The sequence below is a fragment of the Barbus barbus genome (genome assembly GCF_936440315.1).
Source record: "Barbus barbus genome assembly, chromosome: 45".
NCBI classification, from domain to species: Eukaryota; Metazoa; Chordata; class Actinopteri; order Cypriniformes; family Cyprinidae; genus Barbus; species Barbus barbus.
The window spans coordinates 5,802,300-5,826,569 of NC_136723.1; the positions used below are offsets into that span (position 1 = coordinate 5,802,300).

Here is a 24,270-nt window from a genome sequence, read left to right on the forward strand (position 1 = left end):
GGCTATATGAACAAGGTAATGTGTAGAAGTTTTTATTACAATTAGCCTAATTTAATCAACCAATGCAAGTGTTTTACAGGCGCTGTACATTAGACATATTGAATATATTAGACTTAAGTTGTGCCATTTTAGCCTAGACATCCTTTAAAGAAATAAGAAAACGTTTTATTTAGATCCCAGAAACGGCTGTAAATTGATTGGACATAACTTCACTTCCGGGTTTCCCGGGGAATCACAACATATCTATGGAATCACAAGAGGTGACGTATATGATAGGGCGTGGTTTCTGGCGTAACGTTTTGACGTGGGCGTGACTGTATTGGTATGGGCGTGGCTTGTGGCGTCACACTTGGATGTGGGCTGGGTTGGATGTCCACCGCAGGATGCAGCGAGTCCTACTTGGGGTATAATCCGTTTTTATGTCACTGTGTGAAGAAGGAGGAGTCTGGGATCCGCTCGCTTTAATCCCACTGTGTTGAGAAGAACGACCGACGAAGATGAAGGCAAGCCGAAGAGCTCTTCTTCATCGCTTGTGTTGATAACAGGTGAGTGTAAGGATGATACAGTAAGCGTCTGTGTGTCGTGTTTCAGGAGCTGCACCTGCTCATCTATTCACCGGGGAGGGATGTGCCTCAGAGCAGGCCCCTTACTTTACCAAATAACACGCTTTTAACTTCTATTACCGGGGGAAAGTTTCCAGATTCATATGTTGGTGTTTTATTGTGTGCTTCATTGAAAGTATCACTAGTTGTTAATGTTTCTTGGCGCAGAGATGTCCAGATGGTAGCGGTGTGTGACTGCAGCACTGAATAAATACAGCGACAATCCTGATACAATGTAACAACAATGCGCTTTCGCCTTAAGGCTGCTGGCTTGCGCTTATTTAGAGGATTTCTCTTGATATTAAGAGGCAGAATTGTAATGCTGATGTAAAAATGCCACAATTATACCTGTTTTTGAACATATATACAGTGAAACAATAATAATAGATTTGACCGAACATTATATGTAATCTTATGTTAAAAATTATTCACTATTGGAAAAAAACACCCTTTTGATTTATGATATCTATACATTCAGCATGTATTTTAAAATATTGTAAACAAAATAATTACAGTGAAAGGTTTCCAAAAATCCTCACCTGATGCATCTCATTTGATTATGTTTTATATTTACGTTCGTTTATGGTGTTTTGTTTTGCATTTAAATTAATGCATCCTTCTATCATCTTTATTTTTATGTTTATTTATTAGTTATGGTTCTCGAAAAGGCCAAAAATGTGGCCTTCTGTTTTACCGCTTTTTACTTTGTATTGTTTTACCAATACGGCTGTATTGTTGAGGTAGTTCAGTCTATTTTAAGGTAAGGCTTATTGATATCAGATATTCACAGACATGAACTGTAAAAACATACAGGCACCAAAAGTTGCCCCATAATGGTGACTGTCAAGCCACAGCTATTACCAGCTCTCAGGTTTTTTTTATTTATTTGTTTTTTAACCACAACAGGATTTTACAATTGAAGCAGGATTTGCATTTAAATGAAACTCATCGTACATTAAACCTACTGTGCTTTACTATTGTTTTTAATATTATTTACATTAACATTATTAAATTGATATTTTTTGTCATTTCATACACAGTTATACTATACTACTGGCTGGTACCACTGACAAATTGAATTGAATGAGTTTTTTATTTATTTTTGTATTAGTGTATATTGTAGTTCCACTTTTTGCCATCAGAAAGTGAGTGAAACCACCTGGCACCAGAACTGCAGCGTGACTCTAGTCTATATGCATGCATGCTCTCAGTTATAAACAATACAAAGACGTTGCATGAAAGTGAAGATCTGTTTAAATAGGGAGTTAAATTCCCTGGCTTTGGGTTTTATGGGAGGTTTGACAGATGAATCTGCTGAATTTCAGGACTGGTGGAGTATACAGCATGACGGCTGCCCACGGTGAGGCCATCTGTGACAGCGCCACTGCCATAAACCACATCTCTGTGCAGAAACACAAATGCAATGTGTTACTCTGTCATTACACAGACACGTATAAGAGTCACATAGCTTGTTTAGACATTAAATGCATTTGTAGTTACATTTATATCTGTTAGATCATCACATTAATACAGTCAAACCAAAAACTATTCAGACACCAGCTATAATTTTTGATATTCATTTACTAGTGGGTGTAGGACACTATAGTTAATTTATGTAAGTGAGGATAGCAAAAAAGTAAACTGTGACATATTATACCCAAAGATTCTTCATACAGTGCACTACCAGTAAAATTTGGGATCAAAAATTATTCAGACACTTTAACCTGACCATGTTTTGCTTAATTGCTTTTTCTTTAATTGCTAATGCTACCTTTTTACACCAAAGACTGAACAAAATTAAGCATTGCTTGGTAATTGGTTGACCTAAACTGGTATTATTTAATTTTGTAATTAAATTTAACAGCTGACAGCTATTCAACCTAATTCATTGCATACCTTTCTATCAAAGTTATCAGACATTATTAAGATGAATTTGTTCTGACACAGTTTAACTGAGTTCTTGTCATATTTTATTACCATTTTATAAACTGTGAAAATGTGAGAAATGTTGAAGGTGTCTGAATAAATTTTGCTATGACTATATGTTTTTTGGACATTTGACAGTTTTTCTGCTTCCCATAACATGTTTTCCCATATAAATTGTTGAATAAACTACCTTTATGATTTCTGGCTGTCATTCAGGCGATGAGCAGTGAGTGGGCGGAGCCATGAGCCATAGGGAGGAGCCAGAGGAGGCGGGTCTCAGAGGTCCTCCCCCTCATCGCAGCAAGCAGCCCAATGGGATGCCTCTAGAGGGAGATCGACCGAGATGGAGGCCATGCCAGCTTCACAATCCGGATGCAGAAGGCCAAGGCCACCATCACCATCAACACTATCACCACCAAGCCCGCCAGCACACGTCTGGATCAAGCCGAGCTGCACCGCGTCACCGTAGGCGGTATGCTCCCAGTCAAGCACAACTCAGGCGGGCTGAGAGCGAAGATACAGAAGCTAGAGCTGGCCAACAGCCCAAACCGGGGGTGTCAAGACACCATCGAAGCGGAGAGAGACTCCATCAGCACAGATATAGACAACAGTACAAAGAAGAAGAAGAGGTGGTCAAAACTCCTCCAAAAGAACAAGCTTCAGAGCCATTATCTCCAGAAGATTCCTCTCAAGAACTGCTGACTCCTTCTCCTCAGGATGAACCAATCACTGATAGACTGGATGAAAACAGTCCAGATATGTCCCATTCATCTGATACACAAGTTGATCGTGATCCAGAGTCTTCAATGGAACAGTTGGAGGAGAAGGTTCAAAGTGAAGAATCAACATTTGGTGAAGAGGAACTGACGAAAGAGAACCAAGAAGAGGACTATTTCAAAGAAACTCCTGAGCAGGACTATGCTCCTCCTAAGATTGCTTCAAAAAGTCATCCTGAAAGTAAGAGAACCAGTCCGCTAAGAGTAGACGTTCCACCATTCGCCACATCTCCTCACCAGATGATGAACAAACCTTTTTTCCAGTCTCCACGGACCTTCCCTGAGACTCTTCGAAGATACAACTCCGATCCAAAGTTATACCCTTCTAACACCGGTTACGCTCATACAAATAAGGATAAAGGGTTTGAGAGTCCCATGTCCCATGTCGAAGACCATCAAGAAGATCTCTCAGACTCCAGTCCTGAAGCCTGCTTTGATTCTTACCCACAACTAAGCCCAGATTCTCACCCCGAAGAGACTCCGACAGAATCATACCTAACAGATCCCAATCCAGCCCTTGAGGGACCTCAAATGTACGAGAGGAACCAGAGCGTGACCACAGATGAGTGCGACCCACGGGAAGACTTCGTTCAGCTTAGTTTAGTGGGCTCCAGGCTGCACCACTATGATGAACAGTCAGGAGATGAAGCCGAAAGCTCAGGGAGAGTCAGAGCCCAGGTCAGGAAGATGTCAAGCTCGACTAGCCTTTCTCAAGAAGCCCTTCCCCAAGAGGAGACTTCGGAAACTGCTCAGCTTTCACCTGATTTGCAGGTAGAAGTAGTGGAAAGACCTGACAAGTTGTCCACTCCAGCCCAGGATCAGATGACAGAGTCTTGCAGAGCTACAGGAGATGCTGTCTCTTTGGCCATCAAGGATATTAAGGAAGCTATCGAGGAGGTGAAGACCAAGACGGTGCGCTCGCCCTACACGCCTGATAAGATCACAGAGCCCGTGTGGGTGATGAGACAGGATATGAGCCCTGTTGAGGAGAACCATCCTCAGCTACAGCCTCAGAGTCACTCACATCCACAGTCTGCATGTCAGCTATCACAGTCTTCTCCACAGTATGCGGTGAGTGAGCTGTCCAGCATAATTACTGTAATTCCTTACGGTGAGGTTCCTTAGGAAAGTTTATTTTAAATAGGCCACAATTTGACACTTTTTGCAGAATTTTTAAGTTTTTTATTCTATAAGCACAGACATGAAGTGAGTATTTTTAGGCAAATAGCCTAAAGAAAAACATTGAATACCAGGTTTCCTGCAGCCTTGGAAAACTTGTAAAAGACACATTTTTCTACATTTCCATGCCTTGAAAAGACATGGAGTTATGCTTATCTTTATGTAAAAATTAGTGCTGTCAAACGATTAATTGCATCCAAAATAAAAGTTTTTGTTTACATACTATATTCATGTGTACTATGTATATATAAATACAAACATTCAGTGTATATTTAGAACATATTTACATGTATATACATTCATGCATTTATATTATTATATTTTATAATATAAATATAAATATTTAAATATAAATATATTTAAATTAGTCCTGTCAAACGATTAATCGCGATTAATCGCATCCAAAATAGATGTTTTGTTTACATAATATATGTATGCATACTGTGTTTATTTATTATGTATATATAAATACAAACATAAATACATTCAGTATATATTTTGAAAATATTTACATATATATACATTCTATGTAAATATATTTAATACATAAACATAAAATTTTTCGTAAATATATACATGCATGTGTTTGTATTTATATATACATAATAAATATACACAGCACACACACATATATTATGTAAACAAAACCTTTTATTTTGGATGCAATTAATCGTGATTAATCGTTTGACAGCACAAGTAAAAATATTTAAGCTACTAGAAATGAGTGGAATTTCTATAATTTTTTAAAATCGTACACTTTAACCGTATTCATATCTTTATAGACTAATCATGAACGACAGGAAAAGTCATTGAATTTGATTAGTTAACATAAGGTCTACAGCAGGAACAGAAACCATGGAATATATGGTTTTAGATATAATTTGATATTTACAATTGATAATTTCTACAGTAATTAGATAAAACACCAACTTATCAAGTGATTCAAATCACGCATTTACACTGAAGTTTTTAAAAAGAATAAGTGTGGCATTAATGCAGTGTTTGATATTATTCACTAGCAGCGGCTTAATTTTTACAGGCTCCAATTCAAGATGCTGAACTTCCTTTGGGAGCAGAATCCTCTGGAGTTTATCATCAGGACCAGGATGTAGACGTCAGTCCTAGCGTGCCATGTGAAGAGGTAGATTATTATATTAGACTGCAGTTGACATATTTATGATGTAATCTTTATCCCTATTTTTTTACAGTTTTACTGTGAATTGTAGTAAAACTGTGTCTTTGGTTTGCAGACTAGGAACAATTTGGCCTCTTTCCCTACATATGTTGATGGTAAGTTTAAGGAAAGCAGGCTTTTATTATACTGGTCAAATAATTCATTATCCTGCGTAATCTTGTAACATTGTAAGCTATCTTTACAACTATACAAATATATTTAGATTTCAGTTCCATGTAAATCTCACATTCTCACAATGCTTTTCAAAAATATGCCCAGGTATATTATTTATAAATATTAATATAAATAAATATACTAAAATGTATTTGAAATCCATTTATTCCATGCTAAGTATAATACAAATACTTTTACATATTTGTGTGCTTTATAAAAATAACCTGCAATTGTATTTTTGGTATACTAAACTTAAAATCTGCTAAATTGGAACAAATAATTTTGTACTTTTTGTAAAGTAGTGCTGAAGTCCAACTAAAGATAAACTGAAGTATATTTGATTGGGTATATTTGATATCTTGCATTTAAAGAGCGATATTATTCAAAGATCATACAGTCCTCATCAATAGGCTTAATTATGAATAAAAAGTATTTTAATTATTATTTTATATACTATTTAAAAAGGTTTTTTATATATATTATATCTGAATATATGCTAACATTTTATTTTTTTGGACTATTATGATTCGTAAGTATTCATAAGGAATTTATTCCTTGTTATTATGATTCATAGGAAATGTATTATCCTAAATAATTTTGTAAGATTGTAATCCATCTTTACAACTATATTTAAATCTATAATAACTGTACAAATATGTGTAAATTTGTGTCACAAAGTCTGGCAAAAATATGTCCAGGTTATATTTGACCTCAAAATGAAATACAAACTAATACATATTATATTAAATACTATTTACATACTATAAAAATAATTTAAAAAGATAAATATTTATATTATATATAAGTATTGCTTTTTATATACTGTACATAATATTATATTTTATAACTTAATATGTATATGATACATTTTCACGACAAAAATGTCTCATATTATTTAATTTTATTCAAAAATGAATAAAAGAATGAAGAATAAATATATATAATGTGTTTTATAAGTATTCTTTCAATGGTAAAAGGAATTTATACACAATATATTTGTTGTTTTGCCTTTTTTCTGATAAAAAAATAATAATAATATTACACTTGTGCCAGAACTGAGATTTTGATTCTTGTAAGAATGAGAGTTACAACCACAAAAACAAAACATTCAGAGGGATTCATTGATTTGAATCCTAAGAATAATGCACGATGTCAGGTTTAATGCTCGGTTGTGTTTATGGTCTGCCTGTTTCCACAGTTCCTGGCCCGTGTGACCCTGAGGACTTGATTGACGGCATCATATTTGCCGCAAACTACCTGGGTTCCACCCAGCTGCTGTCAGAGAGGACGCCCACGAAGAGCGCCCGCATGCAGCAGGCCCAGGAGGCTATGAGCCGCGTCCGGGTGAGGAACACACCTGCATATATAGAGCGGGGACACCCAGCTGGAGCTTCCTCTGGTGTACTGATTATTTGATGTCCCTGTCTGATATGATTAGTGCTCTGCATTTAACCCATCCAACGTGCACACACATAGGAGTGAACACACACACACCGTGAACACACACACACCGTGAACACACACACACACACACACACACACACACACACCCGGAGCAGTGGGCAGCCATTTATGCTGCGGCGCCCGGGGAGCAGTTGGGGGTTCGGTGCCTTGCTCAAGGGCACCTCAGTCGTGGTATTGAGGGTGGAGAGAGCGCTGGACATTCACTCCCCCCACCTACAATCCCTGCCGGCCCGAGACTCGAACCCGCAACCTTTGGATTACGAGTCCGACTCTCTAACCATTAGGCCACGACTTCCCCTTATGTGAGGTTATGGGTGAAAAACATGTCACAAGCATCTCTGGATATCAATATGAGTGACAGTTAGTTGATTCCGAGAGTCAGTTTTTGTCTCTGGGCCCGCTGATGTCATTCTGATCACAGCCCAAATTTTGATAGTGTTTCCCACAAACCTTTAGCCTATCACAATACCAATATTCCACCCACCCCACCCCCCCTTCCTGTTTTATTTAATCCGGGCGTATCCTTCATCTACAAACCAATCGCGCTGCATCTGAGACACCCACCATGCCCTTTTGTTTGTAGGCTTTATATGTTTTTATTTGTTCCTTGTCGAGCAGACAGCCCAGACACAGGCCAAAATCAGAAATAAGGTATGGTATTTGTTTGCGGGTCTTAAGTACGTTTAGTATTTGCAGTTTTATGTATTTGTTGCTGTTCTTTTTCTTTTGACAGGCATTTTAATGATTATAAGTAGCAAGGAATTCAAATCTAACAGCATCTCTTCTATGGGAGATTAGAGAGCGGTGTATATGCTAGTACAGCAGGTGAGGTGCTATTTTAAGAGTAATAACTGTTTGTCTTCCTCTACATTATCAGCAGGGCAGTGAGAGTGGGCCGCCGGCCAGAACAGAAGTGGACCTCTTTATATCGACGCAGAGGATCAAAGTGCTCAGCGCTTACACACAGGTGCACAACACCCTTTGAATCACTTTCATGCTTGTCTCACTTTGAATTTGCTGTTTAAAAATACATGAGAGAACAGCTTCACATGTCTTGTGCTGGACAGGCTTGTCACTGTAGATGCCGTCTGGCTATTCTGGCTTAGTACTGCCCACTTAGACAGTCTGACCAACATGTAAAGTGACTCACTACTGCATGTTTCTTACATTTCAATCTTCATTTCATTGATTTTTTTCATTGGAGAATTAAGTCAAAAATGCTGGGGTGATACAAATGTCCTGATATCATAATGAAGAAAATTTGATAGAAAGAATGAAATTCTAATCATTATTTGAAATACTATTTAAAATATGATGTAAGTATTTTATATTGTAGCTTAACATACACAAACATATGTTTTCTTTTTGGACTATTATGTATATATTAGGGTAACGGTTCGGTTCGATACGACACAGTGGTGTCACGGTTTGGTATGTTTTTGATACAGGGGGCAGGGCAATTGTTTATATCGCAATGTTGGAAATATTTATATTTTAAACCATGAAGGTAAGCCAATGGATAACACACAAGCACACGTGCAAACTTTGCGCAATATTAATGCCGGTGAACGTCTTAATCTCAGTCAATTCACTATAAGCAGAAAGTGAAAGTAAAATGCAATGATGGAGTAATGACGGCATCTGACGCCGCTTATTCTCTCAGAGACGACGAGAGATGAATCTACTTCAACATATGCTGATAACAGTGTAGGCCAGGGGTTCTCAAAGTCTACATTCAAAGGTCCAAATCTGAATTTTCATCAGTGTCAAAGGTCCGGAACAATTGGTTATTACAAAACGTGTTTTTAATAAACATACATAACATATAACAAATAAACACTCATTTAAAAAAAAAAAAAAAGGTTCCCTTTGCATTCAAAATACTTTAATAACAAGTGCAAAAGTGGCAAAACAATTAATTTAAGTGTCAGCAGTAGAAGTCGACCTATAATGTTTTTTCTCTGGCCAATGCCGATATTTAGAAATCAGGGCAGCCTATGGCCGATACATGATGCTGATTTTTTGGGCCGATTTTCTCTTTTTTTCCCTTTATATCAAAAGAGAGTTTGCGTAAATGGTTATTGCAGGGCACAAGATAGTAATAGTAGTAGTAGTAGCCTAATTCATAGTAATAATACATGGCTCAAAACTTAAGCACCTTCTCAAAACAGTTCTGAAGCATGCTTTTTTGTTTATGTTTGCTGACAGACACCAGTGTTTCCCGCAGACTAGCAAATGCAAGTTGATTCTCTGCCAGCAGGAGGCGCTGTTGGAGCGTGATATATACCTGTTTCCCCGGTAACGACTGTAATCAAATAAGCGCTACTTTATCAGCCATTACAGGAAAGACCAAATGAAAATTGACATCAAAGCTTTTCTGAAGAAAACGGACGGTTCTTTTAAAAGATACATTCATATAAAAACACCCGCGCAGCATTTTATTTTTGAAACGCGCAGTGCTCAGTTTATTCTATGAAGTATAAGCCTTTTGGAAAATCTATTTGTAGCGGTCAGTTTTGATATTGTGACAAGCCGCCACAAATAAATGTATACACTGGGCACTGCTATAAGACAAATTGACATAATATAAGTGATAGCAAAACAAAACAAAAAAATTTAAATATTAGCGGTGAAATGTCGCCGATTATGTCAAACGTCATACGCTCACTGGATGTCATGATGACAACGTCATGAAGGAAAAGTTTCAATATCTCGCCTGCAATTTCGGGCCTTCTCCAAAAGACATAAAAAATAAGAATAAATAAACAAATGATTTACAAGTTTAACGTGCGTTTATCAAAGTAGGAAATATAATTAGTGTTCTTGAAATATGAAATAGAAGCGGGTCCGGATTGAATTCCCTCCGGGTCCGGATCCGGACCGAAGTCCAGACTTTGAGAAGCACTGGTATAGGCTATAGCTGTCTTCATTTATTCCCTTAATATTTCTCTTGTGGCCCGTACATAGTGAAAAAAAATATGGGAAGAAAACATATTTCTACAACTTTCTCCCGTCTCGCGACTGCATCTCTGGAGCTCAGCCACAGTGATCTTTGGGTTCTTCTTTACCTCTCTCACCAAGGCTCTTCTCCCCCGATAGCTCAGTTTGGCCGGACGGCCAGCTCTAGGAAGGGTTCTGGTCGTCCCAAACGTCATCCATTTAAGGATTATGGAGGCCACTGTGCTCTTAGGAAGCTTAAGTACAGCAGACATTTTTTTTGTAACCTTGGCCAGATCTGTGCCACAATTCTGTCTCTGAGCTCTTCAGGCAGTTCCTTTGACCTCATGATTCTCATTTGCTCTGACATGCACTGTGAGCTGTAAGGTCTTATATAGACAGGTGTGTGGCTTTCCTAATCAAGTCCAGTCAGTATAATCAAACACAACTGGACTCAAATGAAGGTGTAGAACCATCTCAAGGATGATCCGAAGAAATGGACAGCACCTGAGTTAAATATATGAGTGTCACAGCAAAGGGTCTGAATACTTAGGACCATGTGATATTTCAGTTTTTCTTTTTTAATAAATCTGCAAAAATGTCAACAATTCTGTGTTTTTCTGTCAATATGGGGTGCTGTGTGTACATTAATGAGGAAAAAAAATGAACTTAAATGATTTTATCAAATGGCTGCAATATAACAGAGTGAAAAATTTAAGGGGGTCAGAATACTTTCCGTACCCACTGTATATATATATATATATATATATGTATATATACAGTATAGATAGATGGATAAAATTTATTTTGTTATTAGAGAATTAAGCTAAGAATGTCAGGGTGATTCAAATGTCCTGATATCATAATGAAGAAAAATTTAATTTGATTTAAAGAATAAAATTTTTTAAAAGAAAAAAATAGTAGTTTGGCATAATCTTTTATTCTTATTCATAAAATCAAACACTGCTTCACTGCTTGATAACTTCCCAAAATTGTAATATTTATGAATTAATAATTCATGATATTTGTAAAAAAAAAAGAAGCTTGTTGCATTTTAAAAATTTAATAAAATTTTTTTTTTTTTTTTTTTTAAAGATTGACATTTTTCAAAACCATATGAAGCCAAGATGAATACTAAGAGCACATTTCTAAGAATTTGCCGTGTGTTTAAACTAGGTTTTTCTTTTTATTTGTTGTGGACTCTGGTCTTTGACCCAGATATGCAGTTAAAAGGACTTTTATGCAGTTAAAATAAATTAGATTTAATGATTGGCACTTAAAAAAAAGCAAACTGACTGTCTTTATCTTGGCAGGACACCATGATGGACCATCCGCTGAGGACCATCTCGTACATCGCTGACATCGGGAACATGGTTGTGCTGATGGCACGCAGGAAGATGATTCGCTCTCAGAGCGCACAGGAGAACTTAGACGCCGCAGAGACGCAGCACACAAACCCAGCGCGGGACGACCACCGCCAGTACAGGATGATCTGCCACGTGTTTGAGTCAGAAGATGTACGCGGATGAACTGTTACACCATGTGCTTCATGCAAGAATGCAAATTCTCCGTGTTTCATGTATTTCCTTCATTGTTTCTCTCTGCCAGGCTCAGCTGATTGCTCAGTCCATCGGCCAGGCCTTCAGCGTCGCGTATCAGGAGTTTCTGAGAGCCAATGGCATTGATCCAGAGGATCTGAGCCAGAGAGAGTACAGCGACCTGCTCAACACTCAGGACATGTACAACGACGACCTCATTCACTTCTCCAAGTCTGAGAACTGCAGAGATGTAAGTTAACCAGTTGCCATTAAGTGACTATAGATGTCCTTTTTCCATTTATTTCCCTATGACTTTCCCAAAAAGTCTATTATGCCAGTTTTAAATATGTGTGTACAGCCCTGCAAAGTAGCAACAGTTAGAGTATTTATTTGTTGCTAAGCCAAACTAAACTAAAATGTTTCAACCCTGCTTGAAGATCATATGCATTGAAATTTGAAGTTTGAAATTGATATACTTAACTGGAGGAATTCTGGTAATATCAATTGGTGTGTCTCTTATTAAATCATGCATATACAATTATAGAAATGAATGAATGAATTAGATTTACATTTGAAAATGTCGCGTAATGATCAACGTTCAATTAGTTCTAAAATGGCTAAGAGAGGAAATATCACACTACGGGTCAGATTTACTAAACAGGACAAATTGGCATTAGAGCGTAATTCCATAAAAGCGCAGATGGGAGGGGATCATTCTGCAGGTGATTTACTAACAATGCACATATTAAAGAACAGAGATGCAGCCAGATCAATCTACCAAGAGCAGTGCCAATTACTGCCTGCTTTAAGACATGCTTTTTTTGAACGTTAAGTAATGCCGCAAATACCAATGAAATGATGCAAATCTTAGTAAATTGCATGGCGTGATTCATGTAAATACTCTTCTCCCATAAATTTTGCGTCTGAAAGGGAAACCCCTACAAATCCATAGGAAGGTCAGGCACAAACATAACTGTGTCCACGCCTTTTCAGCGCTAATTCGTCACTGTGTCTTTAGTATATCCTGACAGTACTATTTTAACGGCAAAAGACGGTTTGCGCTGGCACAAGCTGTATATAAATCTGGCTACATGTATTACTCACAGTCAAGATTTTTGCCAAGGAAAAAAATCTGTATATATATTTTTTGTTCATAAATCAGGGTTAAAATAAGAAATGAAGCTTTGGAAAATGTAAAGCCCAATTTAAGCATAATAAGATAAAAACTTTGATTGAAATAGGATAATAAAAAAGTCACTTTCACATATGATCCCAGGAATATCAAACCATTATTTTTTTAAGATGGAAATTTGTATGGCACAATAGAAACTAAAAAATTAGATTTTTTAAAATGTATATTTATTTTAATTTTGACAAAAATGAAATGGTACAATTTTGTGATAACGATGCAAATTGGTGGATGTTACAAAAAACAAACATTTTAAAATAAAAGGATTTGTTTACTTTAAATGAATTTTGCCATACACACTAGCATCATTAAAACTATTAAATAATATGACTAAGTTAATTACGCTTTTACCTGTAATTAAATAAAGAGTCATTTGGACACAGTTGGGACACAAGTGGCTTTATCATCTTCTATACAGTCTTCAGCAGCCACAGGACTTTCACTGCTAGAGTATCAAACAGTATTCGAGAGCACACTGCGGCAGTATGTGGGATGTGTTTGTGTCAGGTGTACATCGAGAAGCAGAAAGGGGAGATTCTGGGTGTGGTAATCGTGGAGTCCGGCTGGGGCTCCATCCTCCCCACGGTCATCATCGCCAGCCTGATGCACGGCGGACCTGCGGCCAAGTCTGGAAGACTGAACATCGGCGATCAGATCATGACCGTCAACGGCACCAGTCTGGTGGGCCTGCCGCTCTCCACCTGCCAGAGCATCATTAAAGTAGGACTTTCTTTAACTATCGTTTACATTTCTGATCTTTTATTACATCTGCAAGCATTGTAGCCTTAAGCTTAAGCTTTAGCGATTTCAACGTGAAAATTGATTCCAGAGGAGTTTGATATTAGCATGTTGCTAAGCTAATGACTCTAAAAATCATAAAAACACATAGCACCAGTGTTGGGTGTAACTACAGTAGTTACTAACTAATTAGTTACTGTAATTTAAAAGGTTAGTTCACCCAAAATTGAAAATTCTGTCATTAATTACTCACCTTCATGTCGTTCCAAACCCGTTAGACCTTCGTTCATCTTCAGAACACAATTTAAGATATTTTTGATAAAATCCGAGAGGTCTCTAACCCTCCATAAACAGCAAGGATATTACCACAATATTATTATTTAATATGTTAAGCTTAAATTGAGTATATTCTGCTATCTTGAATCGATTTTTGTCATTTACAGCGTGGTCAGCGTGTATTCTGGGATTGATTTTTTCACAAATGCTTGTTCTGTGTTCAGGGGCTCAAGGCTCAATCCAGGATCAAGATGAACATCGTCAGGTGTCCTCCTGTGACCATGGTGCTCATTCGCAGACCAGACCTGCGCTATCAGCTGGGTTTCAGTGTGCAGAATGGCATTGTGGGTATTCATATTAAAACAGCAGAAGTGTCTGATGTTTTACTGCAGCAGCTGCTGACAGAGTTTGTGTTTGTTCAGATCTGCAGTCTGATGCGAGGGGGGATCGCCGAGCGAGGAGGCGTCCGCGTCGGCCATCGTATCATCGAGATCAACGGTCAGAGCGTGGTGGCCACACCTCACGAGAAGATCGTTCACATCCTGTCAAACGCTGTGGGAGAGGTAAACCACCACCTCGTTTGGAGAATCAGATCAGTCACATGATTAAATCAGAAATTTGTTCAATTAAATAAATCAGATGAAAAAATTATTAAAGGGATAGTTCACCCCAAAATGAAAATTCTGTCATTAATTACTCGCCCTCATGTCGTTCCAAACCCATTAGACCTTCGTTTATCTTCGGAACACAAATGAAGATATTTTTGATGAATTCTGAGAGCTCTCTCACCCTCCATAGACGGCAAGTTTGAGATCGTGATTTTATTAAATCTGATTTTGGAGAGTTTCAACTCTAAATCCTGATTGGATGAGCCATGATGAACACATATCTGTGACTCATACTCCGTATAAATGTGCATATTATATATACAGTTTAGTTGCTATGTTCTTGGCAACTGTAAATTGCTAATGAACTGTATGGCTTTATTCTTATTTATTAATACATTTAAAAATATATGCCATATTGATTGGCTTTCATCATATTGCTATTACTGCCATTTTATAACAGCAGGGATATAAATAACCCGAGGCTGTGCGTTATAGTGATTTTACCACAGACAACATGCTTTATATCATTTAAAAAGATACTTTCGCTTTGAGATAATTGAGGCACTTCATTGAAATAGTATTTTTTTAAAGTATTTTAAATAATTTATATAAGTATATTTTCCATTTTAATTATAACGTTTTAGTAATTTTGTGGAATTTGTCATTTTTAGTAGTTTAAAAAAAATGTCTATAGTTTTTATTCATTTTAAAATAAAAAAAATATCTCTGGCAACTAGATAAAATAAAATAGTTTTTTTTTTTTTTAGATTTGATTTAATTTGTTAATTTATTTTATTTCCTGTATGTATGTATGTATGGTTTTAGGGGTTTTAACACAACAACAATGTACTGAAACAGAAAAGTATTTAATTTGCGTTTTTTTAGAAGAGTTTCTTGTACAAACAACAGTGTTGTCAACATGATCTATTTCATACAAATCTATGAAAACAACTAAAAATGCAGTATTATTCATGCCAGGCCAGTAGCTGCGACGTTACTTCAACAATACGCATCTGCACACAAGCCTATAGACTGAACATCTAATACATAACGTCAACATTTTCACAAATTTGTGTTTTTCTAGTTCACACAGAGATGAGAACAGCATTGTTTTCAAAAACTTGGATTTTGAAACCTGTTTTAAAAAGTTTGTGATTTCAAGACGCCAAAACACCATTGTCATGTAAATGAATGGCCAAAACGCATAAACACTTTTCAGTTTTTTTTATAAAAATGGTGTAAATGCTGCCTTAGTTTACTATAATAACACGGCTGTTTACAGCTTTGAAGTTAGCATGGTGCTAAGCTAATGGCTCAATACTCTAATAATCATAAAAACACATGAATGGATATCCAGTAAAGGTGAATACTGTAATATGTTGTTTTTGTCAGATCCATATGAAGACTATGCCTGCAGCCATGTACCGCCTGCTCACGGCCCAGGAACAACCCGTCTACATCTGACACCATCACCTCCACATTAGCTGATCTAGAGTTATTATTTATTGACAGATTAATATAACTGTTTACAGATTTATTTAACTGGATGTATATATTTATTTATTATTCCATTAGTGCACAAACCATACCATTCCAGCACCATGTGACCTGCCTTAATCTCTCTGGTCTGATCTCTGAACACCTGCCATCACTCCACCGGCATTAGAACCAAAGAGAAATGAATGCAGATCGATCATGTGCCCGACACACGACTGGACCTAAACTATCAGAGATCAATGGCACTGAGCACAGTAATACAGGAACATTGTAATCTAGCTGTTATTGACACAGATCTGATGTATGAGCTGTACTGTTCTCATCAAGCTCTCAACTCAAAGTAAAGGAATCAATCAACTAAATATTTGTTGCTTCGTTTTCATTAAAGGTGTGCACTTTCACTTATATGTTTTCTATGTGGTTGGCAGATGGTTTTAATTAAAGAATTTTAAACCATTGGACAGTCCAAAAAGCTGACAAATATACTGCAGTTCAGTAGCTAGGCTCTCTTATGCTCACAAAACCAGCATCTATTTAATTAAAAATACAATAAAATGTGTAAACATTATTACAATTTCAAGCATCTGTTTTCTATGTGAATGTATTCTAAAATGTAATTTAGTTCTATGATCAAAGCTGAATTTTCAGCATCATTACTTCAGTGTCACATGATCATTCTTAATATTCTAATCATTCTCATAAATATGTCTGATTATCAATGTTTATAACATTTGTGCTGCTTAATATTTATGTAGAATGTGTGAGAATTAAAAAAAAAAAACATTTGATCAATTTAATGCACCATTGATGAATAAAAAGCGCATAGTAGCACACATTTGCAACCATTTAGATTGCAAAGCTATTGTACATGAATATAATAGCACAATTAATAATGTTAATTACTATAAATAATAAAAATTTAAACACCAAGAAATTCAGAATCTGTTCAATTCTGCTCTGCATATGGTTTGGGTTATTAATCACAATAGTGAGGAAAGCATGAGTAACAACATTAAAAGTCATTTTTATTTATTTGTCTTTAAAATGTAAAAATCCCACAACTGTTTTATTAGTGGTTAAACCCAAAGCACTGATCACAGACACACACCAGTAGTGTGAACATTACACATGATCTCAGAGAATCAATATAAAACTGATGTGACATTATATCATAAGCCAGTTTTTAACATAATTATATCAGTAATGCAGCAAGCATTTGCTAAGCATAAGTTAATACATGATTGATCGATGATATTAAGGCACTTCAGCAAATGTTTTGGAAAATAACATTTAACCCACTTTCACGTTTGGTTTATGGAAAACTTCAGCAGTGTTAATGAGGAGAGAGTGTAACGTTAACTCCATCTAGTAGCTTTTAGTACAGATACATGGCATTGTGGGAGAAATAAAAACTAAAGACATACAAATAGTCTGAAAAAAAAAAAACTACATGCAGACAAGAAATATACACTGAAATTTCATATAAAAACATTGCAGGTATAAAAAGATGCCGTTTTATAAATGGTGTGTTTATACTGCATGTGTGTTAGTGGCAAGCGATGTCTCGTCTGCTTTATCTGTGGTTCCATGACAGTCCCTCTTACTTACACAACAACTAGAAACACAGTGTTTTCGCTCATAATGACATGCACAGACGGACGCGGTGAAGAGACTCGGCTTGTTCTGTTAGTGGGACGCTAGGTGTTAGAGTTCAGTGTCGTTGTATTTCTGGGGATTGTAGAAGCCTCTGCGGGTTTGGTCGGCCAGCTGCCGGCGATACTCCTCTTCATCATCATCATCAGCGCGGTGGTGAGAGCGGCTCTCTGAATACGGCGCTTTGGAGGAGCTCTGGGACTCAGAGTTTGAGCTGGAGCTGAAGGGAACAGAGCCATTACTGATGGTTCAACAAAACAGCACATCAACACTTTAGAGAATTACACCTGCGTTGGAACATTAGTGGGGGAAAAAGTCCCAAGAACAAACTTACCCAATTGGTTGAGGCCTGTTTTTGTTTGGTTTTAGCTTGTGGGGAACTGCATAAATATCTGGATGTTTCTGAGATATTTCCAGCTGTTAACAACAACAACAAAACGTTTCAGTGATTTCAAATTTCTGTCAATTTTCAATCACATAAATAAATGTCCTGATTATTTTTCACCCTAAAAATAGAAAATAATTATGTTACAATTTGAATCTATAATTATATTTATATATTACAATTATATTAGTCATACAATCTAAAAAAAAAAAAAAGTTAATTTTTATTTACACAATCAAATTAAAGTTAATTATATATACAGTATATATGCATTTTTTTTAATTATAGTTTTTATATTTTACCCCAAATCAGCCTGTTTATGTTTTATTTTCAAATAAACAAATACATTTCAAATTAAATATATGCTTAACTGCCATGACAATAATTAAATAAATATTTATTCAAAACATAAATATTTTTATATACACATATTTTCCTTGTGATTTTCTTTTGAATTTTTTCATTATTTCCATTTTCTGGAAACTTTATTTTCATGAACAGATCAATTTCAAACATAAAAGTCCAGGTAATACTTCACACGAAAATTAAAAAAGAAAAGAAAATTATATATTATAAATATATAATATTATATATATATATTATATGTTTAAAATACATTATTATTAATTATACACATTTTTATAATTATAGTTTTTATATTTTACACCAAATCAGCCTTTTTAGACCATTTTTTGCTATGAAATCTATGCTTAATTGTCATGAGAATAATGAAAATAAATAAAAACATTTTTAATTTTCTTCATTTTGTTTATTCAGAATATATAAATACTTTTCTTGTGATTTTGGGGTGACATATGATATTTGTGGACAGTGTGATGTTCCTGCTATCAGTCACACAGTAGCTGGTGTGTTTGTGTGAATGAGATGAGACACAAACCCGTGCTTGCTCCGCCTCCTGCAGCTCCAGCATCCTTTTGGCCCGGGCCAGGTGGTCCATTTGCTCGAAGGCCTTCACCTTTCCCCGGAAGGTGCGGTTGGTGGGGTCATCGAGAGGGTGGTCGGAGGTGGTGTCGTCTGCTGGGCCCGTCCTCAAGTTGAAGCTGGGCTTCTGGGCTACCGGAGGTGGAAGAGGTTTGCTACTGATGGGAGCATCACTGCTGACTGTGCTGCTGGAGCGAGAGTCAAAGCTCCTGGAGTCTGCGGGACGTGAAGCTGCCCGGACCTGCAGGAACATCAGGAGTCTGAGCTCAGTTACTGTCTGTGATGAGCTTCAGAAACACCTCAGGGGAGGACAACACTAACCTTAGGGGGTTCAGGGACAAATGATGGAGGAGGGCTGGGGTCCCGCTGCACCTCTTTGCTCGCAGGTTTCTTTAAACGCTCATGAGGAACAGGTATGGGTCTCTGTGTGAAAGAGAAATAAATGTAGCATTAAGCCATTTAAAAATACATAAAAAAAATGAAAACCTTAATGCACACCTTCTACAATAGACAAGTGTTCAATTCCTGAATTAAAATGTACTTTGATATAACAAGTCTTGGGAAGAAATAAAAACATTATGAAGGTTTTTGGCTTTTTTAAAAATATGATTATTTTTAATTTTATGTACACCAAGGCTGTATAAAAAAAAAATACATTGTTTATTTGTTTTCTTTGATTAATATTTAAATTTGTTTGATGATCTGAAACATTAAAGTGACAAACATGCAAAAAAAAAAAAAAAAAAAAATTTATATATATATATATATACACACACACACACACACACACACACACACAAAACCTAAGCCCAAATTTTTGAATCGCAGTGAAAAAACAAACAAAACAAAAACATGTTTCCTGCAGGTTACGTCAGTGAGGTGTAACCAACAAGCAGGAAGTCATTTTTATTATAAAACATAAAATAACTATTTTTGTACCTTGAAAAATGTTATAAATCATTTTATGTACATTCACATGTATTTAAACTATTTTACTTCTATAGTTATTAAATCAAGGCCTTTTTGAATGGCACATACATTGACTGAAAAAGAGTGTCTGATTTCTGGCAGATAGTTTAAAGATCATGTGTGAGACTGATGTTGAACATGAATGTGTGTTGAACACGCAGTTTCTCAAGTGACCTTTGGGGAGCAGTTTGCTCAAACCAGGACCATGAACACTTTTCTTATCACTGATACTTGTATATGACGGTCAATAATATCGATACTGAAAACAGGAAGAATGATTTTCGATGTTTATAATCAAATGACTCAGTGCTGAAATGTTTCCAGTTAGTTTATGGGTAGGACTTTAATCACATTCCTGACAGTGCTAAAATGACTCAGGAAACATGTGGTAATTTACACAGCACACTGACCTCGCTAACAGGCTCAGATGAGCGGCTGATCGCTGACATCGGCTGCGGATCATCGGTGGACTCGTCAAGCTCGTTATCGGTGTACGCGCCGCCCTCATCCGCCGTATCCTCGTAATCGCTGGTCAGACGGCTGTCCATGCTCAGGTAGTCTGCGCTCATGGCCGACAGGTATGACATACGGTCATCGTGGAGATCCAAGTCCTCTTCAGTCCCATCCAGCTGAAGTGAAAAAAATACCTCTCAAAGGGCTGATGATGGCAATTTCACATGCCAATTAAGGCTGGCAAGGCATTAACTTACATGATTAACTCAATTAGTAAATCTTCTTTATTTAAAGAAACACAAAAACATGAACTGAACCACGGTTGTGTGTAATTGTGTTATGTATTAATGCTTACCTTGCTTTCACAGACCCAGACAGCTTTATCTTGTTGTTCTCGTATGGCATCCTTGAGACTTCCAAACCAGGCATCATGGGAAGAGTTCAGATCAATGGTAGCTGGACAAAGAAGCATAATTTAGACATTTATAACTATTTTTTTAAGGAATATAATTTCTCTTCTATAATTTTATTTTAATTCCGAGAGTAAACCTCCATTGAGTAGCACTTTGTTGGCCAAAAGGAAAAATTTATATATACAGGTGCATCTCAATAACTTAGAATGTTGTGGAAAAGTTCATTTCAGTAATTCAACTCAAATTGTGAAGCTCGTGTATTAAATAAATTCAGTGCACACAGACTGAAGTAGTTTAAGTCTTTGGTTCTTTTAATTGTGATGATTTAGGCTCACATTTAACAAAAACCCACCAATTCACCATCTCAACAAATTAGAATACTTCATAAGACCAATAAAATAAAAACATTTTTAGTGAATTGTTGGCCTTCTGGAAAGTATGTTCATTTACTGTATATGTACTCAATGCTTGGTAGGGGCTCCTTTTGCTTTAATTACTGCATCAATTCGGCGTGGCATGGAGTTGATCAGTTTGTGGCACTGCTGAGGTGGTATGGAAGTCCAGGTTGCTTTGATAGCGGCCTTCAGGTCATCTGCATTGTTGGGTCTGGTGTCTCTCAGATTCTCTATGGGGTTCAGGTCAGGCGAGTTTGCTGGCCAATCAAGCACAGTAACACCATGGTCATTGAACCAGCTTTTGGTACCTTTGGCAGTGTGGGCAGGTGCCAAGTCCTGCTGGAAAATGAAATCAGGATCTCCATAAAGCTTGTCAGCTGATGGAAGCATAAAGTGCTCTAAAACTTCCTGGTAGACGGCTGGTTGACTGTGGACTTCAGAAAACACAATGGACCAACACCAGCAGATGACACGGCAGCCCAAATCATCACTGACTGTGGAAACTTCACACTGGACTTCAAGCAACATGGATTCTGTGCCTCTCCACTCTTCCTCCAGACTCTGGGACCTTGATTTCCAAATGAAATACTAAATTTACTTTCATCTGAAAAGAGGACTTTGGAGCACTGAGCAACAGTCCAGTTCTTTTTCTCCTTAGCCCAGGTAAGACGCTTCTGATGTTGTCTCTGGTTCAGAAGTGGCTTGGTAGCCCTTTTCCTGAAGACGTCTGAGCGTGGTGACTCTTGATGCACTGACTCCAGCTTCAGTCCACTCCTTGTGAAGCTCTCCCAAGTGTTTGAATTAGCTTTGCTTGACAGTATTCTCAAGCTTGCAGTCATCACTGTTGCTTGTGCACCTTTTCCTACCCAATTACTTCCTTCCAGTCAACTTTCCATTTAATATGCTTTGATACAGCACTCTGTGACACACATCTTTCAGTAATGACCCTCTGTGACTTACCCTTTTTGAGGAGGGCTTCAATGTTCATCTTCTGGATCATTTCCAAGTCAGCAGTCTTCCCCATTATTGTGGTTTCAAAGAACAAGAGATACCCAGAATTTATACTGTAGGGATGGCCATTAATTGAAACTCAAATGTAAATATTCTAATATTTTGAGATACTGATTTTTGACTTTCATGAGCTGTAAGCTCTAATCATCAAAATTAAAACAAGACTCTTGAAATGTTTTACTTTACATGTAATGAATCTAAAATATTTGAAAGTTTCACTTTTTGAAATAACTTACAAGAAAAAATTTACTTTTCCACGACTTTCTAATTTATTGAGATGCACCTGTATATATATATATATATATATATATATATATATATATATATGTGTGTGTGTGTGTGTGTATTATATAAATTGATTACATTTTAAAAGATTCAACTGATTGCATTTTTAAAGATTAATTGAATTATTATTATGCATTCATTTGATTACCTTCATTTTTGTATTAAACAGGCAACCCAAAATTTCTGGAAAAAATTATATATTTCATATGGCACTGCTTTTGTAAAAATGTCAATAAGTGGAGTTCAAAATAAATTTTAAACCATTAAAACGCAATGATGACAAAAAAACAAAACAAAAAAAACCCCATACAATTTAAGAATATTTAACATTTCATGGTGCCCTAACTTTTCCTAAACATTTAATAAATTGTAATTAAATGGATTGAAATTATTTAGACCTCTTTATTGATTGCTAACATTTAACGGAACCATCAAAATAGAATGCTAAAAACAACAACATCAAAAAATTACTTGTTAATAATGGAATCCGGAAAAATAAAACGGATCTTTTTGAAAGATAAGAAAGAAAGAAAAAAGAAAGAAAGAAAGAAAGAAAGAAAAAGGACGGAAGAAAAAGAAAACGTTGACAGTTGAAAAATGTTTAATTACAGGAAAGAAAGAAAAAGAAATCAAATCAAATCAATCTATCAGAACTGGGGAAAGAATAAAATGAATCTTATATGACGGTAATTTTGAGGGAAGGCTCATCAGACTAACCAGTGAACAGGTGCGAGCAGGTTTTCCTCAGTTTAACTGCTTGTTCGTAAAGCTTGCGTGAACTACGGTTGGAGCCGGGAACCAGGCGGTTTCTCATGGTCTTCACCCCCTGCTTGCTGTCTGGGTTGAGGAAAATGACGATGGGATACCACTGGGTGTAGTTTAGGGTGTCTACAGCCTTTGGGGTGACGTCGAGCAGAGCATGTAGGTCCTAGGAACAAGAAAAGAATATTCTTAGATGTTGATGAATTTCTGTTATATTCATAAATTCAGAAGGGTGACTGTGTTTACCTGCTCGATGATCTGACGAATAGTATTGAGTCTCACAACGCCAGATGACTTCTCCGAGCCTGCATCTTTAGGTTCTGTCTCTGTCATGAGAAAAACACAGATCAAACACCTCATCCACAACTACACATCAATATATAAGAAGAGATCTTTCATACAAGTTGTGAATTGCTTACTTGCTGTGACAAACTCATCTGGAAGTTCATTGTTCAGTTTGTCATTGGCCGCATCTGAAATGGGGCCGAATATTACGACAGGTCTTCTGAACCCAGCTGGTGCGGGAGAGAGAAAGAAAAAACACTTAGTACATAAACATGTCAAGCTTCTTAACTAAAATGACATACATAAATTAAATAATAATAATAAATATTATTATAATTATAATTTTTTTTTATGTATTAAACAAAACAAACTGAGTGCCTCAAATAATCAACTCTAAATTATAAATAAAAAATAATAAGATTAGACAAAATACTTTTCAATAATTAAAAAATATAAATTTTCATAAAATCTACATACTCTTAAAATTAACAAAATGCATATAATTTGAAACTTGCTATTTTTATAGGTTTTAGAGCTCGAACCAAATAGCACTAAAAATAAAAAAGTAACTAACTTCTTACATTTACTTAATAAAAATAATTAATAAAATAAATGAACAATTAATAAAAAAAAATAATA

At 36.3% G+C, this 24,270-nt stretch overlaps 2 protein-coding genes across 4 annotated transcripts in view; one reads left to right on the plus strand and one right to left on the minus strand.

Annotated features, from left to right (window-relative positions):
- Window positions 1–440: 440 nt before the first annotated feature.
- Window positions 441–16,437, plus strand: LOC306863846 (amyloid-beta A4 precursor protein-binding family A member 1-like). Of its 2 annotated transcripts, XM_079407390.1 has the most exons (13): window positions 473–545; window positions 2,745–4,375; window positions 5,523–5,624; window positions 5,734–5,773; window positions 7,030–7,175; window positions 7,914–7,946; window positions 8,173–8,262; window positions 11,546–11,749; window positions 11,841–12,020; window positions 13,467–13,679; window positions 14,198–14,317; window positions 14,396–14,536; window positions 15,974–16,437. In XM_079407390.1, exons 2-13 carry the CDS (start codon window positions 2,771–2,773, stop codon window positions 16,043–16,045), a joined length of 2,946 nt encoding a protein of 981 aa, XP_079263516.1. In that variant the 5' UTR covers window positions 473–545; window positions 2,745–2,770; the 3' UTR covers window positions 16,046–16,437. The 2 variants fall into 2 exon arrangements, with proteins under 2 accessions (XP_079263517.1, XP_079263516.1); XM_079407391.1 differs by lacking the exon at window positions 7,914–7,946 and having other exon boundaries at window positions 441–545.
- A 644-nt stretch (window positions 16,438–17,081) lies between these two features.
- Window positions 17,082–24,270, minus strand: part of LOC306863843 (tight junction protein 2-like) — a 29,726-nt gene continuing 22,537 nt past the window's right edge. For both annotated transcript variants that reach the window (XM_079407387.1, XM_079407386.1), the window contains 9 exons: window positions 23,766–23,861; window positions 23,593–23,672; window positions 23,302–23,512; window positions 20,836–20,936; window positions 20,438–20,656; window positions 19,380–19,481; window positions 19,015–19,299; window positions 18,066–18,148; window positions 17,082–17,951 (listed from right to left, as the gene is read on the minus strand). In XM_079407387.1, the coding sequence (XP_079263513.1) occupies window positions 17,783–17,951; window positions 18,066–18,148; window positions 19,015–19,299; window positions 19,380–19,481; window positions 20,438–20,656; window positions 20,836–20,936; window positions 23,302–23,512; window positions 23,593–23,672; window positions 23,766–23,861 (1,346 nt within the window). In that variant the 3' untranslated portion in view covers window positions 17,082–17,782. The remainder of the gene's footprint in view (window positions 17,952–18,065; window positions 18,149–19,014; window positions 19,300–19,379; window positions 19,482–20,437; window positions 20,657–20,835; window positions 20,937–23,301; window positions 23,513–23,592; window positions 23,673–23,765; window positions 23,862–24,270) is intronic.

What these genes read in the sequence shown, in the direction of transcription:
- LOC306863846 (XM_079407390.1), top strand. Translation starts at nt 2,771, where the DNA reads ATGAGCCATAGGGAGGAGCCAGAGGAGGCGGGTCTCAGAGGTCCTCCC. An exon ending in AGGCTATGAGCCGCGTCCGG is followed by an intron (nt 7,176 to 7,913) that starts GTGAGGAACACA and finishes CTTGTCGAGCAG; the next exon opens with ACAGCCCAGACACAGGCCAA. An exon ending in TGCTCAGCGCTTACACACAG is followed by an intron (nt 8,263 to 11,545) that starts GTGCACAACACC and finishes TTATCTTGGCAG; the next exon opens with GACACCATGATGGACCATCC.